Source organism: Mastomys coucha, unplaced genomic scaffold (genome assembly GCF_008632895.1).
Source record: "Mastomys coucha isolate ucsf_1 unplaced genomic scaffold, UCSF_Mcou_1 pScaffold9, whole genome shotgun sequence".
NCBI lineage: Eukaryota > Metazoa > Chordata > Mammalia > Rodentia > Muridae > Mastomys > Mastomys coucha.
The window spans coordinates 15524023-15551968 of record NW_022196915.1 but is presented as its reverse complement, the minus strand read 5'-3'; the positions used below and the strand labels follow the sequence as shown (position 1 = coordinate 15551968).

The window sequence follows — 27946 nt, the reverse complement described above, 5'->3', positions numbered from 1 at the left end:
AGAACAGGCAGTGCAACTGACATCTGTTGCCTCTTCTTTCATTACTACCAATATCCCTTGGTAATGTTCTGTGAGAAATAAATGGCAGATGACTATGGCCAAGAGATAGAAGGGGAATCTCTGTCAACCCACCCAAGAGCAGCATACTCCCCTGAGAAATTAGCAGACCCCCACCCCTACCCCCAATTACACGACAGTTACAGTAGCTACAACTTGAGCAGGGGGAGTCACCTAAAAGAATCATGGCACCTGCTCCCTTCTCAATGTACATCACTCATCAATGATGGTAAACCTGTTTGAAATGTACTGTCTTACAGAATAACCAAAGCTGTCCCAGCAGAGGTGTATAGAGATTCTGCAGCTGTTCAGTGACAGTTTCATGGGCTGCCTTTTCTTTTAGGGATATCCTCTGGTACGAGAAAAGTCAGATGGGGAGCAGATGAGCCCAATTTTTCATTTCTTTGACTTGTTATATTAAAAACCATATCTCAAGCACAGAAATACTATGAAATGCATTTTAAATTAAGTTTATTTTAAAAAAACTATTATTTTTTCATATATGTATGGGTGTTTTACCTACATGCATACCTGTGTACCCCCTAAGTATCTCATACCCAGAAGACAGAAGAGAGCATTGGATCTTGGAAATTGGAGTTACGGAAGGTTATGAGCTATCACATGGGTGCTCAGATCCAAACTCAGAGCCTCTGTGTGTCTCACCAGCTCTGAATTCAGCTTCTTTTAACTATCTCTTGACTTCTTCATATGTTGTGATGTGTGCTTCAGGGGCTTCTTATGGAAGAAATATCATAGGTGGCACTGAAGCCTTTACACATCTCTGCCCTTTCCTTCTCCCTTTCCAAAGAGCGATTTTCCTGTGTTTGTTCATAATTGTAAAGTCTTAGCATACTGATGCTGTTTAAGTAGGTATCCATGAACAGTGCATGGCCTTATTTTCATTATGTTGCATGTTAAATGTTATGAACAGAATTTACCATCCCTCATCAAAGATTGTAAAATCCCAAATCTGAAAAACATTTAAATAACAATAGTGACACCATACCATGCAGAAAATTCCCTTGTTGTTTGTGGTTCTATCCAGATTTTATGTATGACATATATTTTTATGTATCACACATACACATACACACACACACACACACACACACACAAACACACATACACAGAATGAATTTTGTGTATACACTCATGTTCTAAATCCTTATATCAATATGTATGTCAGATATTGTAGAATCCCTCAAATCTGAAATCTGAGCTACTTTTGGTATCAAACGTTCCAGTTAAAGAATCCTTAGAATATTCTTCCAGCACTATATGAATTACTACATGCAATAATATAATATACAAATATATGTACAGCTTTTATTCCTCTGATTTAGAAAGCATATTTGTATGGATCATTTATCTCCATTGAGTTTGTTTTCCTTATCCACAGGACTCTGCTATACAATCACATCTCAACCTATGCACCATCTTTCTGACAATGCGTGAAATTGTCTATAGTGTTTATTCTTCATCCCTTCTACTCGCAGTACTCAGCCTGCCTCTTAGAAGCCTCTCCTAGACTCATGATCTACCATTCAGTGTCTTTCACAGAACTCTGCCCAGTAGGCTTTTGGATAGAGACAGCTGTCCCCTTGAACATGAAGAAAAGTCTTAAATGGAAGACATCATGTTCTATGAGTCCCCATAATTATCAGTGGTGGATTCCCATTCTCACACACTGCTGAATGCAGCCTGCTGAACAAGTGCTAGCTGTAGTGAGGGCTGTAGAGGCAGCATGGATAGACGCAGTTTTTTCAGGAGTTCTGGCTTCCTAGTCTCCCAAATTAGGACTTAGTATGCCGGCCCTGGCATGAAGTGTGAGTTGGGTGAGCTGGAGGAAAACCAAAGTGTGGGACACCCAAGCCTTTCTGCTTGCTACTGTCTAGTCCCATTGCTCAGAGCCTAGTGATATTTCCAGCATATCAGATATCAGACTGTTTTGTATTTTTAGCCAGTGGGAAGTTAACTCATAAAGTAATACCCTATATAAGAACAGAGCCTGCTGACACCTCATACCATCCCCAGGAACCTCTATGGTGCCCCTCTTTGGTGCCTAGCCAAAGCCTTCTTGTCTTCTGTCCTTCCCAATAGGTGACAAAGAATTGATTCAAGAAGTCCTTTTTGATGCTGTGGTGAGTGCCCCTATCGAAGCCTATTGGACCAGCCTGGCCCTCAACAAATCTGAGTAAGTGGCTGCATATGTCCCCCTCTGTGGCCATTTCCACTCAAGCTCCAAAATATGGTTATGGTTTAAGGAACTAAACCATTTTAGGAGCCTGGTGTTAAAGTTCTTTAATTTTCCCCCTAAGCTCCTAACCACAAAAGCTAGAGGCAGAGCAGTGGCAGGGGCTTGGATGGCAACTCCGGGGCTTGACATGTAATTTGTTGAGTTTTAGCATTACATGAAATTCAGTCTGTGGAGGTAGGGTGACACTTCCGAGGAGTGGGGGTGGTGGTAGAAGGAGCTTCCAGACTTGCCACAGATCCCCCTCACTCCCAACAAGGCTAGAGTGAACTTGGGAGGAGGCCAGGAGAGGTTATGAATAGGCTTGGGAAAAGGATAACTGTTTTTCAGTGGGGTGTCAGTTTCTACCCTGTAACCACATATCTGAAGTGGAAGAGGGGGTGTAAATGGGGGAAATCAAGAGTAGTTGATGTCCAAAGCTTGGGCTAGAACAGTGTTAACAGCTTCTATTGTAGTTTTTACTCTGTGCTTTCCCTAAGCTCTCAAGTGTTACAGGATTCAGTTTTCTTTGGTTTTTTCCTTTGCTTCTACTTTCCTCTCTGTTAAATCTCTTACTGATTCTGCTTTCATTGCCATTCATTCGTTGGTTCATTCATTCATTCATTCATTCATTCATTCAGTGTATGTGTGTGTGTGTGTGTGTGTGTGTTCTGTGTGTACTAGCTGGGCAATAGGCAAGCAGAGGTAACCTAGACAGAAGACAGATAGCGGGTGTTCTCATGGCTTCTTTGGTATATGAAGTCATTTACACTTGTGAACACTGTAGTGAAGGTGGGAGTACAGACAGGGAGATTATGACAAGACAGAGTTGACTGGGGAGACAACACCAGTCCAAGGGCAATGAGACTTCAGGACAATGAACTGGCAGGATCCAGAGCCATGGAGCAAGAAAATAGTCCTCACACTTGAAGAATTTGGGGGTACTGAGAAATATGGAGAGTGGAGGGGTAGTGAAAGGTGAAGAGAGGGAGTAGCAGTCGGTGAGGTGTGTAGGGACCTTGAGGGTCAGAGTAGAGATTTTAGAATAAAGCTGGTGTGTGACACATGTTAGGCAAGTATTCTATCACCGAGTTGTGCCTCCTGTCCTCAAGATTTGGGATTTTATATTCAGAATGTTAGAAAGCCATTGAAGGCTTTTAAGAAAGGGACTATGGGGGCTGGAGAGATGGCTCAACGGTTAAGAGCACTGACTGCTCTTTGAGAGGTCTTGAGTTACAATCCCAGAAACCACATGGTGGCTCACAACCATCTGGAATGAGATCTGATGCCCTCTTCTGGTGTGTCTGAAGACAGCTACCGTGCACTTATATATAATAAATATATAAACCTTAAAAAAAAAAGAAAGGAAGAGAATATGACAAACAGATTTGCTTTTTAAAAAAAAATGCAAACAACCTTTCTATGACTGCATATAAAATAGAGTGTAATTGGGTAGGAACAGCATCAAGGCTCGAGGACATCCATGAATATGCTGTGCATATCAGGACGGTGGGCTCAAACAGTCAAGGCCCACATGTAGCTTGCTTCAAAGGTTGAGCTCCTCCACCCTATACCAAGACCTGCTGGTGGTTTGTGGTGTGAGCAGAGGGAGGCTGAGCCTCCTCTTTTCATTACCAGATTGGCACAATAAGCCCTTGGGAAAATAGTGCTGTTTTATAGGATAGAAGCTAAGGAAGGAGGAGCTAACCCTAGCTCGGCATGGCCAGAGCCTTTCCAGACACCAGAGGTGTAGTCTCACCATGGAAAACTTCCAGTGGGTAGTCTGACATGATGGTAGGACTCCAAGGAGAGACTGCCATGCCTATGGTTCTTCGGGCTGTCCTCTTACCTGCACAGACCATATTCCTTACAAGGATGGGAAAGAATCAAAGCCTATCTAGGGTTTCTTTCTCTCACAAATATGTAATGTTTCTTTTAGGGTCTTATGAAACTCTGAATTTGGAGCAAAGGTTGCTGACTCATCTCTCATACTTGCTGCAGATGTCTTAAATGGTAGCTTGTCCCACTGTGCACATCTGTAATGGATTGGTTAACCTTCCAATTTGGTGTGAGCTACAAACAGAGCCAAACGCATCATGTTAGTTTTTATTCACCCCTTACATACTTAAAGGTAGTACTGGCCACCTCATCTACTGTCAGAGACTAAGAAATCAAAAACTCTATATTGAAAATGACACAAATAGTGCTTTGAAACAAAGCAGCCCAGGGATAGCCATCATATTCATAATTTGCATGTTAGAAAAATTGTGTTTGTGGAAAAGGACGTTTCTCTTTCTCAGAATCCTGGAGAACAGGCTCAGATACAACTGTGCTCTGGAACATGAATGTTGATATAGAGAATGTCCTTTATAAAGACAGTTGTTGGTGTTTCTGTACATGAAGCGTTTTAGAGGGGAGATTGGAAGAAGTCATTTGTGGTTATTGTCTTTTTTGTTGCTTTAACTGAACTCCTGATAGAAGCAGGCAGAGTGATAGAGGATTCATTTTGACTCACAGTTTCTGAGAGTTCCATTCACAGTCTCTTGGCCTTATGTGTTTGTATAGAGCATCATGGTGACAACAGTGATATTATGTGATATGAGAGAGCTCTTTGCTCTACTTCATTATAAATGAGAGACAGACAGACAGAGACTGAAACAGAGACAGACAGAGAGAGACAGAGAGGGAGGGGAGGAGAGATAAGAAGTGAGAGAAGAGGAGGAAAAGGAAGAGGAGGAAGAAAAGGAGGGGGGAAAGGAGAAAAGAGCCGGGGATGAGACTCCCCCTATGTCTGCCTCCAGTGGTTTCCTCCTACCAGTTAGGTACGTCCTCCTGAAGTTACCAGAATTCCCAAAATATCACCCACCACCCAAGGACCAAGTCCCCAGCACATGAGCCTTTTGGAGAATATTTTGTAAACATTATTTCACTCATCTCTTTGGGAATAAGCCGTGGGCTCTAGTCAAAGCTATAAATTCTATCCCAGCTGTGTAGAACCCCAGGTTGTGGGATAATACAAAGTTGGTTCAATGACTCCTTGTTTCCTTCCACGGGGAAGACCCAACTCAAGACTAGAAATATACTTGGTAGCATCACAGTCTAAACATGCTCTTTGGACACTGCCCATCCCTCCTCTAAGTCTCAGGCTGCTTTCTCTAGGCGTCCAGTAAGAACCTTACAATGAGAAGGAAGTGTTTATGGTTGGAAGTATGATTTTTCTTGCTTTTGCTGTATTTGTTAGCATTTGTTTCCTTCATCTTTCCTGCAAGTCTTTTTACACATGCTGTGTCAGGGATAGGAATTAGTAGCCTGACCGTGGCGCATGCGTGGATGTGGACATGTTCGCCTGGGCGAGCTTCCCTGGTGACTTTTAAAGTTCAGGTTTCAAAGCTGCCGTTTTGTCAAACATCCTGTGAGTCTTGAGATGTAAAAGCCATTATCTGCTTACTGTCTAGAAGCACTGCCTGATGTCTGCTGTTCTGTTTCAGGAATTCTGACAAGGGTGTAGAGGTCGCCTTTCTCGGCACTCGCACAGGCCTCTCAAGAATCAACCTGTTTGTGGGGGCCGAACAACTCACCAATCAGTAAGTAGGAGGGCCCCTCTGCAGGGCCCCACAACAGAGATTCAAAAGCGGCTTATTTCATTTCTTAAGGTCCAGCCACCTAAGGCCTGCTGAGAGTCTCTCCCTCCTACCATGAGGGCCCCAGTACACGTGTTCACCTGTCAGTTGCTCCCTCGCAACCCTTTGTTCTTCAAACTCAATGGTTTCTGTCCACTGCCCTGGAGTCCTCTCCTGTCTGGCAAGTCATCTCAGACTTCACTTGGGAGTTGATACAGCTTCCGAGGAAGAGCTGGAGGGAAGGGCATGCCGGGCTCTTGACTCATGACTGGGGCACTCGTCCTGAAATTCTTCCCAGGAATTACCACCAGGGTCTTGGGTGTTCCTGATTTGTTTGTTTGTGTTTCAATAAACCTCTACACCCCCATGCTCAGCTTGAAAGGATGCAGAGCCTCTCACCCAGAGGTGGGCTTGCTGAAGGTATCAGGATTGACACTGTCTCCGTGTAGCTCTCAAGAGAACTCAAGGAACAGCGACAAACAGTAGCTCCATCCAGCAGCCAGCTGCCTCTCCAGCCATTCTAGTCCTGATTCTTAAGGAGCTTAAAGTCCTTGGTCAACATACGGGTATTCCACCAGCACGGGCCAATAGTCTGAATCTTCCCTAAGTTCATTGATAACTTTTTTTCCTCAATCTCTCTTCTCTGACGCAGGAGCATTGTTAGGTCAGGGACAAATGGGGCCTAAGATTCAGCCAAGTTTGAAGTGTTTACTAACTGACTGAGTTCAGAGGTTGCCAAAAAACTTTTCACAATGGACCTTCAGGGACAATGGTAATCCATACTGTGGCCATGAGCTTGAGAGGTGCTGACCCTTGAGGTCTCATGAGGGAGCTGTCCCTTCCCGTTGGATGGGAGCCTGGCACCAGCTAAGTTTGACAAATGGCAGATGGGTCTTCTTGTAGATGTTTGGAGAGATCAGCTTTGACTTCCGTCTCAGGGGCTTTTGCCGTCTCCTTTCCAGAAGTTCCCATCAATTGCTTTGGAAGTTCTCTTTCACTGCAGCTTGAGTTTTTAAAGCCCTACTTAGCCTTTTACCCCTCCCCCCAAACAAAACAAGGCCTTTTCTAGATACCAGGTTGCCAGGAAGGATGAGTATTGAGCTGCACATCGCCTTCTCCACAGAGGACCCAGAGAATGAGCAAAGGCAGAAAGAGATTTTCTATTTCTTGAGAAGCAAATTGTACTGCTGCTGGCACTGATTTTTAAAACAAGCAAACAAGATTAGTAGGAGGTTTCTCCTGGGCCCTCAGGTTGTTGGCCTCACTAACAGACCTGGAGTATGGGTATGGCCTTAAGTCCAGTAAAAAGTGGCTACTCACTCTCCTAACCTTTTCTGCCATTATTGCTCCATTGGGCATAGCTTAGCTGGTACTATTAATTCATGCAGGATTCATAACTGGGTGAGGTTACTGATCACTTTGTCCTTCTGGTAGCATGTATAGTACCTTTCTAACACTATGATTGCTAGCCAGTGGGAGTAAAGCTTCCAGTTGAGTACCAGCTAGATTTATTTTTTTCTCCTCCTCCTCCTCCTCCTCCTCCTCCTCCTCCTCCTCCTCGTCTTGTCTTCTTCTTCTTCTTCTTCTTCTTCTTCTTCTTCTTCTTCTTCTTCTTCTTCTTCTTCTTCTTCTTCTTCTTCTTCTTCTTCTCCTCCTCCTTCTTCTCCTTCTTCTTCTCTTATGCCATGGCAACTATATGGTGGCTTTAGCAACAGGGTCTCACTATCCAGTTGTAGAGAGTAACCAATAGCATTGGCAATACCCTATCATGTTTAGCAGAGTCGATGGGGCCCTGTTGACCAGTGACTCCAAAGGACATAGAGCTGAAGTGAACACAAAGCCCCTAGAAAAGAAGCTATTCATAAGTGATAGCTGCTGAGAGAGTAAAAATCAATTCTTTTCAATGGGGTTATACCAGATATACCAACCACACTACAGAGCAGGCTGTGAGCTCAAGAATAGTTGGCTAATATAAATCAGACTCCATGGTTTTTAGTGTCATTTTTCTTTGCTTTTTCCATTTAAGACAAAGGAATAGCATGAGGTTTTGTGGATAAGGAGGGGTTAGGATCTGGAAGAAGTTGGGGGACAGGAAAAGATATGAAAAAATTAGCTGTATGAAATCATCAAAGAATAAATATTTTTTTACACACACATCAATAAGCAAACAAGCAAATAACAACAGTAAAACATATCAACTTGTTAATATGTTAGTTATTAGGGTAGAACTGAAAGGTTGTAGACCCATACTTGAGGATGCCAGATTGCCTGGTGAATTTTAATTCCAGGCCTCTTTTCTGATCATCTGGAAAGTGGGAGTTATAGGCCTTTGGTTATTGTGAGGTCAAATCCTTGTAACTTATATAGTCATACCTGCATCTGTGATTGCCAAACCCAGGGCAGCACAATGACCCACAGCAGATGCAGCAGATGCAGCAGATGCAGCAGATGTCCACTGACTGAGTGGAATTCTTCCATCTTCAGTAAACTCATATTGTGGCTTCACATGCAGGCGACTTGACATTTAGTCTTATGATCATTGGCCTTCCTGTCCCCTAGTGGTTTTCACTGAGATCCAGCAGTTTGGGTAAATTCTTGAAGCCATGGATGGAAAGATAATTATTTTTCTGTGTGAATAGATGTGCATACATATATGTACGCACACACACTTGAGAGCACAGAAGGAGCTGGATCCTTTAGAGCTATAATTAGAGGTATTTGCAGAATGCCCAGCTTGTTCTATGGGTGCTGGAATCTGAACTTTAGTTTTCATTGTTACATAGCAAGTACTATTAACCAGTGAACCATCTGCCCAGTTTTAGAATTTCTAATTTTTGCTTTTGACTATGACATGAAGGGAAGAGCTTAGAAATCTAGATAACATGGAATTTTTTTGACCAGAATTAACCTGTACCATAATGAGTTTCCTAGAATGGGAATCTATCTCATTCCCCTACAACTTACATTGGAAATAAGTCAATATGGTCATGGCCCCTATTACTTAGCCATCAGCCCAATATTACCAGTATCCTTTATATATTTCTGGTGATCTTCCGTGTACCACAAACAGCACCGGTTGTATTAAGTCTGCTCAGTGTAGTTCCAAGCCTCTTCTGCAGTCCTAAGTTTAAAACATAACTACTTCCTACTTTTTGCATAAGCCACAGTGAATCAAAACTTGAGCTATATGAAATCTATACTTTTGCTTGTGCTCCTTTCAAATGACAGAGCCCTTTCATACCTGGTGTTCTTCGGACACCTTGTGTCCCTGTAAGGCCTGTGTTGTCATCCCCACTTATCAGAGGTGTAAATGAGGGCACATAGAGTCCCTTACTCACTCAGGCTGCTTCCTGAATCACTGCTTGGTAGTTGACAGAGACCTTCCAGGATCCCCAGCAACATGATCCTTTCTCAAATACCAGAGTTACTAGAGAGATTGTGCTACCAATTCCTGCTTGTGGCACTCCAGGTCTATTGCCCTAAACACCATGATTCTGTAGAGAGGCCTCTGGAATAACATGAAGGGCTATATACTTGAAGCTCCTCCTACCTGCTGCTATGTATCTCACCACTAAATACATGTGGACATACTCATCTCTTACTGGATGTGCCTATGATGGCCCACTGGCCCAGGGTAGATAACATCTGATCTTCCCACTATGAGCTAGAGGACAGAGGCACCCACTAATCTGTGCAAGCCAGGTCTATAAAATATTTCATGTCCAAAACAGAAATGACAAAGGTAAAAGCCAGCATGTGTGATACTTGATGACCTTTGAACCAGGAAGCTTCATTACTGCATAGAGCATTGAGCCTGGAAGTTCCCCTACTAAACTCTGTAACTAGCTCAGGGAAACCCCAACCTTTTTAGTCATCCTCATGACTATTTACTTGGTATTCTGGATCAGAAGGGGACAATTTTATCATTTTTTAAAAAGTTTAAGGGTAGATTTCTAGAAGGGAGTGCTATTAGGGAGGGCCAGTAAACAGATGTGAACAGCTATACTAAAACTAGTTTTGGTTTGCTATGTCCAGTCCCAGTAGTATACAATTTTATAATGAATATTAACCAAATGGGCCATTTACAAAGGAAGATAGTCATACTACTGAGGGAATTTTAGGGAATCTGGTAAATATTATAATGAAAGAAATTTGTTTTAAATGCTTGCAGTGCTTTTATCTGTATGTGGAATCAAATTTATTTTGTGATAAATTAAACATTTATTCAGCACTTGCTGAATGCTTAAGCTTGGGGATATTGGAGTGAATAATGTAGAAGAATAAGGCCTTCTAATGTTCTAATATGGTTGCAGGGAGGCCAGTTTCAGAAGGTTCTTTTGTTTGTTTGTTTGTTTTCCCTTAATGAAGATGGATATAATTCTTGGGTGAGAGTCAAGAGAACCCTGACTTCACATTATAAAGCTAAAGACTCATTTTATGAGGTGAATGCTAAAGTTGATGAAACTACCAAGTCAGAGCCCAGTTCATAATTTTCTCTCCTTGGTTTATGTATTGAACACAGAGCTGTTACTGATCCAAGTGATGACCTCTTCCATATGTAGACTTGTTCCTTGACTGGTCTGTGTTCCTGAAAGATGCTTATAGACAGTGGATCAGTGAGGCCAGCATTTCCTCTTTCCAGGGGTGACCTATCAGCAGAAAGGTCTCAGAGGCTATAGGGTGACTGGGGTCTTTGGAGGAAGGTCAGGTCAACAGATACCCATTGGGGCTTCATGACAATAGTCCCTTTATCCTAGGAGAGAAGTCCCAAGACCCTTAGTGGGAGTATGAAACTAGATAGTTGCAAACCCTATGTACTGTCTTCTTCTAAATTCATACCTGTAAAAAAGTTTAATTTTAGACTAGGAACAGAGTAACCAATTAGTCATAATATCTAATGATGACTAGAACTATTATACCATTATAAGTCATATGAATGTCAGCTATTTCTCTTTAAAAGGTCTTCCTGTATCACTTGCTCTTCTTAGAATGATCTGAGATAAGATGATTTATTGCTGTGTGCTGAGGTGATTCAGCTTGAATAGTATAGGCTCTGTAGCATAGCCTGGGGCCACCTGCTAAGGGTAAGTGCTTGAACACAAGCACTGCCATTATAGACAACTTGAGTCACTGACGAATATCAAATGACTAATATGCAGCATGGATATACTAGACATTAGGCTGCTCATGTCCTTGGTGAAACGGATTGAAACTCTAAGAATTTGCATCAAAGTACCACACAATTTAAAATACTCAAGTTAATTTTTTTTTTTCTGCAAACTTCCAGGTAATGTTTCTCAACTATAGTTGACTATCCATGTCTGACAGCATAGAAAGCAAAGCTGTAGATTAAAAAGAATCTCTTGGTTTCTCTTCCAGCTGCTGTGAGAAAAGTAGCTAAAGGAAGAATAGGGTTTATTTGGCTCACAATTCCAGGCTACAATCCATTTTGGCACAGAAGCCATGGATGATAAGAGCTCAAGAGAAAGATCACATTACCTTTATGGTCAAGAGCAGAAAACAAAGATTGAATGAATACATGCAAGTTGTAAGCTTGCTGTCTTCATTTTAATTAGTCTAGTATTCTATACAAATCATCTAGTCAGTGGTTCTGCCTACAATTAAGATGGATGTTCCCTCATCAATTAACATAGTCAAGACATTTTTTCATGGACATTCTCTGAGGGTAACCTTAATCTTTCCAGTGGTTCTCAACCTTCTTAATGCTGATACCCCTTAATATAGTTCCCCATGTTGGAATGACCCCCCCAAACATAAAATTATTTTTGTTGCTACTTTGTAACTGTAATTTTTCTACTGTTATGAATCATAATGTAAATATCCATTCTCCGATGGTCCTAGGCAACCCCTGTGAAAAGTTTGTTCAACTCTCAAATGAGGCATGACTCACAGATTGAGAACGTCTGGTCTAAACGCTTTCTCACAGGTGTGCACAGAGAGAGCCTCCTAGGTATTGAGTTGACACCTAACCACCATGAGGACTGTGTATTTAAAGCTCTTTGAACAAGATGCACAAAGCTGAGCAAAATGCTGTCCACACAGGCTTGGGGAAAGAGATGGGACAATATATAAATTAGGCCCATCGAAAAAGAAGGCCATGTGACCAAATATCTCAGAGATTTTAGTGAGATAAGAGCTTATATATGTGTCATGTGACTAGATTCATGTGGAAGATGATTTCTGAAGTATATTTTGTGATATATTTAGAATCATCCTAAACAACAACAACAGAATATTAATATATACAAACTCATACACACAAACACACACACAGACACACACACACTGCTAAATTGGGGAAGTGATGGATATGACAATCACAAATTGACTCTTCCTATAATAGATACACAGATAAAAATCATATTGTACTCCATAAGTTCTATGAAGTAGCTATCTACTAAAATAAAATCTCAGTAAGAAGAATAATTTTGACTTTGAGAGGATGCTTTAGGGAAGAGAACAAATTCTCCTTAGAGAGAAATGCCATGGGCAAGGGGAAATCCAGGAAAGGAGAGAGGTGCCACTGAGGGCTCAGGAACCATCCTGGGTGCCTACATATAAGGAGCTTAGGCAAAGAAGAGAACCGGAAGGTTGTGATAAGGAGACAACCTTACCTTCCTTACAGTTCTCCCAGTAATTTCCCTACAATAGTGTGCATTCATTTTACTCTCTCAAATCTGACTCCCAGACCTCACAAGGTACTTTTGAGTAAAGTGAGCTGCATATTGTTTACTTTGGTCTCTACTGGGCTGAAGAGAGCAAATTGAACTTTTAAAACCCAACCCTAGTCTCTCCTGACAAAGGCTCTTGGATATCCTATGTGCACCACGAGTGGTACAGCTCACTCTTCTCATTCATTTTCAGGGACTTTCTGAAGGCTGGAGACAAAGAGAACATTTTTAATGCAGATCATTTCCCTCTCTGGTACAGAAGAGCTGCTGAGCAGATTCCAGGAAGCTTTGTCTACTCCATCCCCTTCAGCACAGGTGGGTCAGGTCACTCAGCTGGCCTGGTCATTGTGGGAATTTGTGTCAATCCTGGAGGGAGCCAAGTTCAGCCTTCAGCCAGTGCAGAATATATTAGGTCATATCTCAGCCAGTGATTTGTTCTACTTTGGTGACAAACCCTAATACAGTGGAGGTTTGTCTCAGCCAAATGGAACAAAGGGCATTTTAGGAAACAGATTTGGTATTTTGCATCCTATGGTATTTGAGTACAAACTTCTCAGTTTCCAAGCCCCATGTAAAAGAAGGTTTAGGCATCCTTTGTTAGGTGGGGCCAGACCATCAACCTCAACCCCATCCCTCCAAGTGACCCACTTCTTGTAGCAAAGTTTCACCTCCTTAAGGTTCCACAAACTTCTCAAACAATACCCCCACCTGAGGACCTAGCATTCAAGCACACAAGCTTCATGGGGAGGGGGTGGGGACATAGTACATACAAGAGTCCTTCATTAATGGAGAGACTCAAATAGAGATGTTACCTTCAGCATTGAGATTTTCATAAGGGGTGGGATTTATGGTAGCACAGCCAGGAGGCTCTTTCCTAGTGTGAGGATTTTGAACATGTTCTCTTGTTTATATGACTCCGAGCGTGGATACCTATACATGGGTAGTTTCTCATATGTACTTCTTAGGCTCCATAGTTTTTCCTTCACGCTTCTCTGCATCTGATTTTCTTGCTTGATATGTCAACCAGGACACAATGAACTATTTGGTTCTACAGACCACCTATAAATGATGCCATTTTAATCTCAAAGCAGAAAATGATACTTAGCTTGCTGTCCCTGAGTCTTCTAGGAGCCATCAAGTCCATAATAAGGGAACTGGCACTGTGGCAGACATGGTATCCCTAAACTACATTGCATTTGTGCTCACATAGGCATGCTGGTCTCCTTTGCCAAGTTACTTTGTAATCCTCTGTGTTTGTCTAGACTACTTATGCTTGAGAATAGAATCAACTCTAATTTAATTAAAATTGCCTTTGCATTGGCTTTAGAAACAGGTTTTACTGATCATTTAATCTGATTGTATAGTGAAAGAAACTAACGTTATTTATGGAAGAATTATGAATAATATACAATCATAGAGGATTTCCTGGTTACTTTTCACTTAAGTTTCTTTCAGATTCAAGGAAAACCTATAACACAACCAGGTACCTGCCACTGTGGTGAAGTTCCTTGGTTTGACCACTCAGACACAACCTGGTTATTTAGACATGATCTAAGAGAAAATTCTAAATTGCCTTGGTCATGAGTTTATTCCAGTTTGATTTGTCTTGCCTGTTTCTCAGTTTAGTGGATTTAATTCAACTCTCCTTCATTGAATTCCTTTCTCTGAGGCTGGCACCAGATGAACATTCAGCCTTAGTGCTCATAATTTGTAGTTAGCAGATTTTGGAACTGTTTTTACTAATAGGAAGCCAATACATGCTCTATACTGTCATCACATTAATAGAGTTTGGATAGTGTTCATTGCAGTTATCTCTCTACTTAAGGTGTTTTTGCTTAGAAAAACTGTTCTTAAATCTTGAAGTTTATAGACTGGTTAATAGCTATATAACAAATCTAGGGTATAGCAGCTAACTTAACAATAATTTCATAATTAGGCTTGAGGCAACTGTATCTACAGAAGTAACACAAATCAGACCACAGACATGGATAAACGTGTCAGGGAGTATTCACAGATAACAAAGCCTACGGTCTTCATGGTAGCCAATGGTTTCAATATGAAGACCTGGACTCTTCCCAGAGCAGGTAGCATCAAGTTTTCATGCTGCATCTAGAATTAATGTCAGAGTGTCCACATTCTAGAGCATTCTGGACTCTGGACACAGAGTCCTAGCAACTTTTACAGATGGGTGGGTCATGGACTGTATGACTGTTCTATATCCTGGACCCCAGAATGCTTCAATTTTTCTTACGGTGAGTTTTCTTTCTACAGGAACAGTCAACAAAAGCAATGTGGTGACTGCAAGTACCTCCATCCAGCTCCTGGATGAACGGAAATCTCCCGTGGTGGCAGGTAAACAATGATTTTGATTGAAGACTCTGATATATGCAGGGCTTCTGTTTGTCTAGCACACCCATTCTCCAAAAGGTAGGTTTCAAAAGGAGAAAAGCTGAAACGTTTCTTCTTCAGCTCTATGTTATCTCCTTCCCACTAAGGTTCTAGAGCAGGGGTTCTCTATCTGTGGGTGGAGACCTGTTTGGGGGTCAAATGACCATTTCACAGGAGTCATTTAAGACCATCAGATATTTACATTACTATTCATAACAGTAGCAAAATGACAGTTACAAAATAGCAATGGAATAATTTTAAGGTTGGGGGTCACTACAATATAAGGAATGTATTAACGAGTCACAGCATTAGGAAGGTGAGAACCACTGTTCTAGAGGCTCCAGGGATTTCATGTAAAAGCAGAAAGCCTTCCCAGGGTTTCTGTTGACTGAACCCAGGGGAGATAGTTGGGAAATGTAGTGAGAATTTCCTGACATCAGGTAAATGCTTGATTACAGGAAGTTCTAGGTTGCTCATTTTTATGCATTTAGGAAGGTGATGATTAGCATCCAAGGAAATTACAGAGGCATTTTTTTTTTTTTTTTTTTTTTTTTTTTAGCACACATAAGCTGTATTAGCACATATAAGCTGAAATGTGTCCTTTTCTTCAGAGATCAAGATGCATGTGCAAGTGCTGGGTTTAGAAGCTGGGGAAAGCTAAAATATTCTACAGTTAAGTCTTGGGTTGTCAAGGACGCCTTTTCTCTGGCCTCTCTATGGTTCTCATCCCATCCGAGTCACAGTAATGACCTATGTCTGGCTGAAAGCTTTTCTTAGTGGCATTTGTACTGAGGGGCTGGAATCTGCCATAGCTCTCCTAGAAAGGCTTCAGAGCGTGCCTGGTGCATAGTCCATTCCTAATACATTATTTCTGGATCCACTGGTTGATGGATGGATGGTATGTGCCAAGCACTCTCCTGATCTGGACTGTGTTTACCAAAGGGGGTCATTTGTTTTTGGGCAGGCTGCCTCATGAAGTTGTACTTCAGAGTGACTTTGAACATCCGTGCCTGTGTCTCTGCAATGCTGTGATAATTTGTGGAAAGGGGGGCCAAAAGGAGCAGGCCTGACTGAAGTGTTTGCTCTTTGGCTGGGAACCACTGCTTTTCCCTCCACTTTATTTCTGACAGGACCTGTGCATCATAATTATATTAGCAGGGGCTGAACAATCTGGGGATAGCCACTCTGGTTATTTGGGCTATTGGATATGACAAGAAAGACAGCCTTATGTATTTGACCTGCAGCTTATCTTGAACTAGGAGGACCTACAATTAATCAGCCAACAGATACGGACTCTGAGGATTCATTGCTCCTGTCTTCAAATGCTGTCACCTAATGCCTCATGCTCCTTTAGGAGAGTAGGAGACAGGATCACTTAACTCAGCAAGATTTATTTTTGCCTAAAGGAGGTCAGACTTGCTTACCTCTGAGCTGTTACAGCCAGCTAATTCTAGAGGCACTTTACCTCCTGGGAGCTGGGGGCTGGGGTCAGAGACAGCTGTCAGTGACATGGTCAGACCAAAGTAGTCTCTCTGGTTCAAAATTTCTCTTTTTAAAACCCTTTCTGTGGGTCTCTTATTCAGTGATTATAAAGGGCATTCCTGGCCTTTTCAGAAATTGCCTATCCCAGCTACCTCTATCCATGTGTAAAAGGTATGTTCAAATGGGAGTAAAAGCCTGCTATTTTATAAGTGAATATGACCTTGTCTGGAAGCCGTGTATCTAAGCTAAAAGGGAGCATGCATTTGGCAAATGGTTTGCTGGTCTATTATTGAGTTACATAGCTGGCCAGAGACCATAGGCAGGTCACAGTTTGGCTCACCTTGAGGGGATAAGAAAGGCATGTCCTATTTATTGTCTCTAAGTGTGTATCAACTAGTCCTCATGTTCAGCAGATAATGACAGAGCAAAGCCAAGAAGCAGGGCCATCTGGGGAACTGTATTTAGTTTGGACCTTTTAAAGTTGGTGGCTGCTGCCATTCTTTTCCCTTCTCTGTTTTGGAGACATGAAGTAAAACAGCCTCCCTTGGTTTTGATCTTGCAGACTGCCATGGATACAGCCCCATGATGGCAGTGACCTCAGGGGGACCTTTCTGTCTCCCAAAGCAGAACAGTTCCTTCAGCACATCCCTGGCTTCCATGGACAGTCTCACCCATCATGTCAGTCACCAGGGAGGAGGTTCTGTAGCATTCCACTCTGTAGTTTCCTCAAACTACTCAACTAGTGTTTACCACTATGAAATTAAGGGGGCCTTTTAGTTGGAGAGGCAGTCTTGTTTTGGCAGATGAAGATGAGCTTGTGAGCAGGCTTGTTTCCCATTAGCAGGCCTCCGACAGCAGATGGGACACAGCCGACCAACAGGAATTTGGGGTCTCAATGAAATCCTCGTGTGCAGTTGAAACATATCAGAAAGAAAAGGTGTATCATTTTGCAAATAGTTCCCAAAGACCCTCTTGAAAGGCTGCCCCTTGCCCAGCCTGTCCTGATACCTTTGTGTTTATTAGCTGTAATGTACTCATTTGGGGGTAGAAAGGGGTTTTCTTCTTGCTTTTTCTTGTTTTCTTTTTAAAACAAAAACATTTTGATACTCATCTGTCAATGACACCTTTGAAGAAAGGCCAGTTGGAGCGGGCAGGATTCCACTTAGGCATCAGCCTCAGTGTGTAAGCAGGCTCCATCCATCTTCTGGGCCTCTGACAATGCTTCCCAGTGCTTCCCAGCCTGCTCCTGAGGACTCTGCCAACTTTACAGCTGCCAGCAGTGTGCCTCGCTTACTTAATTGCTTTCCCAGGGCAATAGAAGACATGGCAGGGTCTACCCAGTCTCTCTAGACCCTAGAGCCTTGGAAACTCTTTGTGTGTGTCAAGACGCTAATCCATTTCTCTGTTGTGATTAAAAATACAAACCTTGGAATGTAAGGTCAGCTTGAATTTGCCACTCATCTCATAGCTTGCTCAGTTCATGGTCACGGGTCAGTAGAGCTCTAAAAGGCAGAGTTGAGGTTATTATTAGCTCCTTGCCTTATTTTCATTTGGGGATAACATAAAAGAACAAGAAGGAACTACCTGGATATGAAGACATGTGACAATGCCAGAATGTGTAGGAGTAACCCATTTTCATCTTCAATATCTTTCTTTCTTTCATTCATTCATGCACTCTTTCATCACATACAATAGGATTCCTGCTTTTGTCAGACACTTGACCTATTAACAAATAATGGCTGATTATGTTCTGATGTCCCTTCCCTTCTAACCAGATGCATATATTAGCAATAATCTCACAGTTATGTCTAGAGCAAAAGAGATGGCTCAGCAGATAAGAACTCACCATCTAGCCTTATAACCCATTCCCTGGAACACACACATTTCACAGTAATAATAAATAAATAAAATTTCAAAGTCATGTCTGTATAGGGCTAGGGAATTAAAGAGTCAAGTGATTGCCTGCAGGGTTCTAGAGATCAAAGATTGTGCGCCTTTTCCTTTCTGCACCCCAAACTGTGGCCATCTGAGTATTTAGATTGTAGTAGACACACCTGAGTGAAATGTTATAAATTGAATCGAGCTCATGGAGACATGCTTCACCCTAGCTGACTTATTTGCCAACTCAGGACCCATAAATTATCTAGACCATAGTTGTCATTCTCCACTGACCTTTCTCTGAGGTAGTCTCTACCATATAGGGTGAAATGACATTAGAGGGTAAAATGGGCATGGTGTGTATGTTGGGGGGGTGGCAGGGTGGGTAAGGATGGTGAAGGGGACTGCTCCTTGAATTGTTTGTCCTGCTTTCCTATCCAGCTAGACTTTGATAAATACAAACTATATAACCTCACCTCCTGTTCAGACTTTTGGAATAAGGGTTTTTGCATGTTTATATGCTGGGGTGATTGGGGTGTGTGCACAGGAGCATGTGTGCACTTGTGTGGAGGCCTGAGGTTGCTGTCAGATACCTTCTTTGATCAATCTCTACTGTATATAGAGGTAGGCTCTTTTGTGGAGCCTGGACTTGGTGTTTTGGCCAGCTGGCTAGCTAGCTAATCAGCTCCTTCCAGAGATTCCTTGTATCGATTATATTCCCATATAGCTTCTACAGAGATTCTGAAGAACCAAACCCTAGCTCTCACACTTGCAAGACAAAAAGCTTACCTGATGAACAACCTCTTCAGCCCAGACTTCTGAATTTTTAAAATAATACACAATTAAATCAGAACCGCTAGCATTTGTTCTGAAATGTACATTTTAACATATCAAAATCTAAAGTTGCTCCCAATTGTGTTCTGTTTGACTTCTTAAATCCTCGTGAATTCCCCATAAGCAAGAGCTCTCCCTGTTACCTTTTGGGGCGGATACATGGTACCTATGTGAGAGATGTAGTCTAAATAAGTTATTCTAGAAATATGGGCTTCATAGTCCTAGAATATATAGTCAGTTGTTATACAGAAGTATGGAATCAACTGGCCTGATAAGTGCCACTGCACATAACTAAAACTCAGAGACTCTCATTGGCAAAATTCAAATCCACACCATAATAACACCATCCCAAATGATGTGAATATTTTTAGGATAGAAAATTTATTTTCTGTCTTAATCTAATGACATCTGCAAACCAAAAGTTATCTTTCAATTGAAGATTTAGTCTGTAATATAAATATTAGACTGGTATCCAATCTGATCATCACAAACACCTAGACCTTAGGGCATTAACTTATTATATTACAACTTTTTAAACAATGCTTTTATTGAGGTATGACATATCCCAAATTCACTGCCTGTAAGCTGTAAAGTTTACAGAGATTTTAGTAGAGCAAAAGGAAATCCTGACCTTCCAGTTTACTCCTTAGCAAGGGATATGGGTTGCATTAGATCCATTCAGAAGGAAAATTTGAAAATGTGGCCTATGTGGTTCCATTTGCATAATTCAAGGCAGTGTAATGAAGGGGAAGATTTCATTTTAAACAGCTAATTAGGAAGGTGATTGATTAGCATCATTAACCATTAGCTATTGTCAGGTAAATGGTATTTAGGCTAAGTGTAGTGTGTAATATGGGCCCTCATTAGAGTTGTGCGAATGCAGGCAGCCAACTTGACCTCATGTCTTTGGTGGAATCTGAATAATTTTAGGGTGATTTTATTAGAATAATTTTATTCGTATGTACACCTCAGCTTGGTATTCAGAGACCTGAATGGTGATGCAGTTTAAGGCCAATTATCAGATTCTTAAGGGGAAGCTCATAGGTAGGTAGGTAGGTAGGTAGGTAGGTAGGTAGGTAGGTAGACCACAAAATGGAAGTCCACATCGTGTCTTTGCTCTAAATCAGTAGCTCAGAGGGGGAGCGTTGGGAGGGGGCACTTTTAAAGCAAGATAGATGAGTTCAGTGCTGGGGTTGGGGAGTTTATGTAGTAGAACTTACAACAGCAAATTTCATGCAAACGGATTAGAGATGGGGTTGGAGATTATGATGTCCTTACCATCTGTGGCAGGATTTCAGAGTGAGGACTGCCCATCAGAACAGCTGCTCTGAATGGTACAGAAGCACATTCAGGGTTAGCACTTTAGAAGTAAAAATAGCCAAAGACCAGAGAAACCAGATCCTCTGTGTTAACCTTCTAAGGGACCACTCCCAAGAGCTACAGACACTTTAAAAACTTCACCAGAAGACCAACACATCATCCAGTCAGAACTCTACAGCAGAGCAGTGACAGGTACCTGTGGCCCACAGGCTATGAGTTAGCAAATTAGGCCATCTGTGTCTCAAATCCCTGGTAGATTTACATAGTAAAGTTAGTGTCAACTTAATATTTAGAAGTGAGCTAGAGGCTGCCACCTCTTTCTTTACAATAGAGGTGGTTCTTCTCATATGTAAATGATTTTTACCATGCAATGATGCTTTGGTTAGATTTCTTGAAGCTACATCCTTCCTCCCAGGCATTGTTCTCTATGAAATCTTACCTAGGAACCTCTTACTATGATTTAGTTATATTTATTATTATCATCATTTTAAATTTTATGGATATGGATATCTGCATGTGTATATGTGCACCATGTGCATATTCTGAACCATCAGAGGACAAAAGAGGGCGTCAGATCCATTGGAACTGTAGTTACAGACAGTTGTGAGGCATGGGTAATAAGAGCTGAATCAGGGTTCTCTTCCAGAACAGCAGGTGCTCTTAACTGTGCTTCTCTCTCTCTCTCTCTCTCTCTCTCTCTCTCTCTCTCTCTCTCTCTTTCTTTCTCTCTCTCTGTCTCTGTCTCTCTCTTTCTCTCTCTCTCTCTCTCTCTCTGTCTCTCTGTCTCTGCCTCTGTCTCTCTCTCTCTCTCTCTCTCTCTCTCTCTCTCTCTCTCTCTCCCCAGACCCTTATTACAGTGTCTTAACATTTCAGAGTAAAATACTGAAACATGCATTTTTTACTAGAGAGGTTGAAAAATGGCAGCCAACAGGACCAATTCTATAGTTTTGCCACCTGTTTATTTGCTTTTAATTTTTTTTTGTGGCTTTACTGCTACATCTTTTCTGTATTGTAACATTAACTCCTTTAAAGCACACTGCTCAGTGGCTCTTGCATATACTTGACAGAGTTTGATATCTATCACTACAAATGAATTTTAGAACTCTTGTGTGTCCTGAAGGAACTCAGCCTATCCTCCCTTCTCTTTCTTGGTACTCCTCCTCATCCTCAGGACCATTGTTCTGCTTTATCAATGGATTTGCATATTTTGGGACATTTCAGACCAATAGAATGATACATGAACCTTAGTGACTGGCTTTATTCACATAATGTAATATTTTCCAGGACCACAGTGTGTCATAAATTGGTAATTCATTTTTTTCTATCACTAGATAATATTCTATTATGTGACTACCCCTTACCTATTAGTAATATTGTTGACATGTATGTATAGTTACCACATGGACATATTTTTATTCCTCTTGAGTAGATACCTAGAAGTGAAATTGTGTCACACGTAACTCTTCATTTAGTATTTTGAGGAATTGAAAAACCTGTTTTGAATTGTGGTTACTTTAGTTTAGAATTCGACCAGCAGTGCATAAGAATTCCAATTTTTCCATATCCTCACCAACATTTAGTTATCTATCTTTTTAATTTGAACCACATTGATGGATAGGAATGGATTTGCATTTCCCTACTAATAAATGCTGAGGATCTATCTGTTCACGTGCTTTCAGACCTTTGGTACATCTTTTCTAAGAGAGATGTCCATTAAAAACTGTTGCAGATATTTAAATGATAATGATTTGCCTTTTTGCCCTGTTGTATGAGCTCTTTACATTATCAAGAAATAAGTGCCTTGTGGCATATCTGCTGATGTTTCTTAAAATAAGGTTATGTTTTGCATGCAGCCAGGCCCTTTTCAACTGTAGACACTTTCCTACCAAAATGTACGAGTGAGGTAGTTGGATAGAAACTGTATGGATTACAACACAAAACTACATGGCTCTTTCGCAAAAAGCTCAGGAACACTTTCATTAGATGAAAATGACACAGAGTCTATTTAAAAGAAGAACCAGACAAAAGTCCCTTCTTCTGTCACTTATTTTATCATGTTCTTATGGAATGGAGATGATATTGGAATCAGAGGTTATACAAATGAATGTTGATGTAAGAGTTTCATTTTTATGAGTCAGAATTTGTCCATCAGTTGTGCCTCTTGTATGGGACTATACAGAAATCCTAACCAAAGGTCTTAAGCTTCCTAAAAGTACATAGTCCCATTGTCAGTCACAATGGCAATTTACTTAAGCGTCATTCTGATTCATAAACCTTGGAACAGTGGACTTAAAATAATGTTTGGTATAGGACTGGAAATGTCCCTAGACACTTTGGTGGATAAGAATTTATGGGATTTTGCTTTCTTTCCTTTTCTTTTTTTTTTTTTTTTTTTTTTTTTTTTTTTTTTTTTTGGCCTACATGGCTCATGAAAGATCAGGGATTTATTTTCCTGCCCTTTACCTAAGCAAATCTTCCAAGTTCCTTGTTGGGATTCTGATCTCTGTTAAGATGAGAATATATTGTACTCAGGCTGAGAGAAGGGTTCATGGGGGATCAAGGAGACTATGCAGTACGCTTCCTGGAAAGAGAAGGGTAGATGTGAATAGAGTCTATGGCAGAAGCATGAGTACTTTGTCTGTGGACATTGTTGCCCATGGAGTAAACCTTAGACAGCATGTGATTAGAAAGAGATAGAATTGATCACAGCCTTTTGTCCCCAAAGGCCACACTCGCCTGTTCTTAGAGTCTGTTCTGGGTAAGCAGACCCAGCTGATGTCAAGATCTATGTCAGGCTGCCATCCATAATTCAGGGTTAAAGTTTGCTATTACAAATAGCCCAGCTCATGAAAGATGGGGGTATATAATCTTATTAATAATCAGAAGAAATTACAGAGTGGAAGCTAGGTTATAGTTATTCAAATGTTTTTCCTCCATAAGTAGTCTACCTCTCTGAATCCAGCTGAACTAGTCAGCCTTAAGCCTAAATCAGTCTGCAGTTGCACTGTTTTATTTATGGGATATATCACTAATCCTCTCATGTGGTGCAGTTGTCGCTCATGCTTTTTCCAGTTCATCTTACAACCCACAGTGGTCAGGATTTTTTCACAGAAAAGCACTTTCCAGCGATGCGATTGCATTAGAGTATCCCAGATCGACATTGGACTTTCCTTTCTCCCTTGCTCTCTGCTGGTTGTTGTCTCTGTGCTTGCCCTCCCTTGTTCTTCAGCTTTCTGTTTTTGCTAGGGTGATTCACTCAGTTCTCTAGCTTGTAAATGTCAGAGAACCCAGTGCTCTCCATCTGTGTCCTCTCCCACTGAGATTTTGAGCAGCATCCAGACACTGATTCTGATCCCAGCCAGACTTGCCCACCACTTATTCCCTCTACCCCTACCCCAGGTCCCTACTGCACCTCCTCATTTACTTTAAACCAAAGTATGGTCACATCAGACATTTTTTTTTATAAGATTTCAGTGTATATCTTTAAAGGATAGAGGCGACTTTGTATCCTCAGATGACATGTTCTTACACCTAAGTGTAAGAATTCCTAATTATTTCATTTCTAGTTGTTTCAAATATGCCCTTTTGATTATTTTTGAAGTTGATTTGAATAAGGATGTTGAAGTCATTCCATCTTTGAATTTTATGTATTCATTTATTAATTAATTTACTTATTTGTATGGCTGTGTGTGTGCTATAACATTCATGTAGTGGGCAGAGGACAACTTCTTCCATCATGTGAGTCCCAGGAATCAGACTCAGGTCATCAGGCTTAGCAGCAGTTGTGATCCATCTCTTTGGTGCCTGAAATCATTTTGAATCCTCTTCTTTTCCTATCCAGGCTATCACCTTGTCCATTCTTTTTAAACTATGGCTAGCATCTCCTCACATAGTCCATGCATTAGCAAAAAGAAAGATAAAGAAATAAGACAGATAGTATGTTTCTTTCATGTGAAAAATTTAAGTTCAACATGTATGCAGACATGTATATATATGAATGAAACATGAAAGCAGAAGGAGAACTATGGGAGGGAGGAAGTGAGCTAGCAGGAGTGGGGAGGGAGGTGAGGAGAGGGTACAGGGGGATGGGCATGAGCAACCAGCAGTGATGCACATATATGTTATAACAAAACCTGTTATTTTGTTATTTTGTATGCTAGTCAGAAGTGTTGATTTTAAAAAAACAAAAACTCAAAATAACAACAAAAAAAAGGATGTGTTCAGTCTCCAAAAGCACCTAGGTTTTGGGGAAGACTGTATCTCAGTCGCGGTTTCTGTTGTTGTGAGGAAACACCATGACCAAAAAAGCAAGCTGGAGAGGAAAGGGTTTATTTGGCTGACACTTGTACGCCATCATTGAAGGAAGTCAGGACAGGAACTGAAGGAGGGCAGGAACCTGATGTCAGGAGCTGATGCAGAGGCCATGGAGGGGTGCTGCTTACTGGCTTGCCCAGTCTTCTTTCTTACAGAACCTAGGACCACCAGTCAAGAGATGGCACAACCTACAGTGGGCTGCACCCCCTCATCAATCACTAATTAGGATAATACCCTACAGCCAGATCTTATGGGGGATATTTTTCTCAGTTGAGCTTCCCTTATTTCAAATGACCCTAGCTTGTGTTACGTTGACATAAAATCAGCCACCACAACTTTTATGTGAATTTCTACTGTATCATTTACTGGTGTGATAATTTAGGACTTTTGCCTTCTAGGCTCATGTGTGATGGGACAATAGACAGCTATGGTTTTCATTATAAGGCAAATAGAAAATTAATTAATGTGCTTAGAAGATACCTGGCACCAATCTGCTTTTTGGTCTTGGTTAGGTTTCTATGACCAAAAGCAATGTGGGGTAGAAAGTGTTAATCCCAGCTTACATTTCCATATCATAGTCTGTCATCAAAAAATAATAATAATTTAAAAAGAGTCAGGGCAGGAACTTAGAGGCAGGAACTGAAGCAGCCACAGAAGAACTCTGCTTCCTGGCTTCTTTCACAATGGCTTTCTCTTATAAAACTCAAGACCACCATCCCAAGTGTTATGCCACCCACCATGAGTTGGGCCTTTCCACAGTAGTCATGAATTAAGAAAAATGCCCACAGGCCAACCCTAATTGGGGCATTTTCTCAATTGAGGTTTCCTCTTTCCAAAGGACTCTAGCCTGTGTCAAGTTGGCATAAAACTAGCCAGCACCACACCCAGTGAATGTTGTTGGTGGTGCTGTAATTGTCTTTATCTAAGTAATTAGTACAATGATGTCATAGATAGAGCAGCTGACTGTACAATGGACAGAGGATAGTGGGAGATTAGTTTGTGTTACTCACACTAACTGCATGCTTCTGCAACTGGATTTATCAGTAGCACAATGAACTGTGTGCGGCTTTTGGAAAATTTCTTCCCTTTTCCATCCTTCTAGCTCCTAGCTGTAAAATAAAGGCACTAAACTATATCAACACAGCAAATAACTTTAATCCCTTATGTCAACTCTAGTTGATCTGTTGTGGGCACCTGGGAAACAGATTTGAAAGGGTTCTGAGGCCTGTTCTGCAATCAGTTGATAAGTATGCTGTGATCTGTTAGCCATGCCCATGATGGACAAGGAGGCCAATGGCAAGTGTTCTGAAATTTTCCAGGCCTAGAGAGAATGTTCTTCAGGGCCTCTCCTAGCTTCCTTAAGTTGTTTTCTGGGTCTTTTTAATGGATGTGTGAGGCTGTGGGGGGCAGCCTATCCATTGTGAGGATTCCAAACATACAGTGTCTTTGGAATGGGAATAGAGGTCCTATCAAGAATCTAAAATCCTGTCAGAAAGTTATAAGTCCTCCTCTGAGTGAGACAAAGGTTTCTTTGAGACTTCATTTTAATTTAAGCATTTAAACAAACAAACTAACAAACAAACACATCCATAAGTCCATTAGTGGGGAAATGGGATGGTCCCCTGAAGTTCTGCAGATAATACTGCTGGAGAGGCCTGGTAGATTGGAGTGTCTTGTCTTGTAAGTTTCTGACAGTAGCATTTAGTGAATCTAAATGGACATTGAAAACAGTGATTTCCTGATCTGCACAGGAAGTTACAGGTTTTGAATGACTGTTGCATAGCTATGAATATGGGGCATAGACAGACTATTTTGGAAACCAATTTAGCTACTTTCAATATTCAGAGTGTGAGGCAGAGGGATGTCTGTCTTCAGTAGTTCTCAGTGAACTTCAGCAATGGAGTTTGACTTCCAGGAGCCTTCTGCAAGAAGCGTGGGTATGGGGTCACTTTTTAGCTCTGTCTTCATAAGGCAAAACGAGATAAGTCCTTGATCCATTGGCATTTTATCATCTTAAGCGCAAGCAAGCATCTTTCCAAGGGGTTTGAGGTACCCACCTTACCTGTGCAAGCTTTTCTGATTTGACAGCAGATCTTTTTCCTCACACACTGCCTCATCCTCAGCGTACATGGCTTTCATACCCTTCTCGTGGGTGCTTCACTGCAGAAAGCTGCAACGGCTGTGAACTCAGGTCCTTGCCTGAGCAGAAATCACCTGCCTGTCACCACACAGTTACACTACTTTTAATGGGAGCATGCCATTTCAGATGACTTTCTCTGAAACAACACTACACGTGCCTTCTGCCCTGAGCACCTTCTCCAGTCTGGCACTGTGACGGAAGGACATTCTTACAGGGGACTCTATGAATAGAATGGCAGTAATAAGCAGCTGAAAATAATCTGGGAGGCGTTTGTAAATTGCCCCTCGTGAGCTGCAGTGCTCATGAAAGATAATTTGTGGTTCTTGAAGAATTCCCTGAAAACTGGGTCTTTCATCTGCTGTGCATTTTGCAATTAAAACATTTCATTTCTCATATTAGCAAATGATAACTCCACATTTGTTCATCTAAACAACTTGATTTATATTTTTCTGTTCTGAGGAGCTGTTGACATTTCAGAGTAAGTAATTATTTTCACTGCCAACTGCTGTGTGTGGTGACTGTAGGCAAATGATAGAAATCTGAGTCTACACATGCATCACTTAACTCCTTTTGCTTAAAGACTACCTATTAAGCTAGAGGCCTTTTGAGTGGGTTATCATCTGTACATCGACATCTAATAGGATCAGGGTGTTGACAGGCGAGGGTTTGAGCCACGTTCATGGTTTGCAAAGTATACTAGAAACTCTTTTATGTAATCTCTGAGGGGGAGAGGGCAAGGCTGATCTGCAGCATCGCCAAACCACTGGCAGGGCATAGTACACTTGCAGTCCTAAATCACTTGTTTGAGGAGGTATGTGCTGCTGGCCCTGGGAGTTCTTAGGGTATGTGATAGCTGCCAAGTATCCATGGGGCAAGTGTCAGAATTCTTTGAGGAATGCTCATGAGAACAGTGAGCCATGCCCGCTAACAGTGTGAGCTTGAAAAACTGAAAAACATTTGGTCAAATCAAGAGGAAGAATAAAGGGAC

At 41.4% G+C, this 27946-nt stretch overlaps 1 protein-coding gene across 2 annotated transcripts in view; it reads left to right on the top strand.

Annotated features, from left to right (window-relative positions):
* Positions 1-27946, top strand: part of Cacna2d3 (calcium voltage-gated channel auxiliary subunit alpha2delta 3) — an 816591-nt gene that overhangs the window by 660566 nt on the left and 128079 nt on the right. For both annotated transcript variants that reach the window (XM_031361417.1, XM_031361418.1), the window contains 4 exons: positions 2158-2251; positions 5779-5874; positions 12796-12917; positions 14874-14954. In XM_031361417.1, the coding sequence (XP_031217277.1) occupies positions 2158-2251; positions 5779-5874; positions 12796-12917; positions 14874-14954 (393 nt within the window). The remainder of the gene's footprint in view (positions 1-2157; positions 2252-5778; positions 5875-12795; positions 12918-14873; positions 14955-27946) is intronic.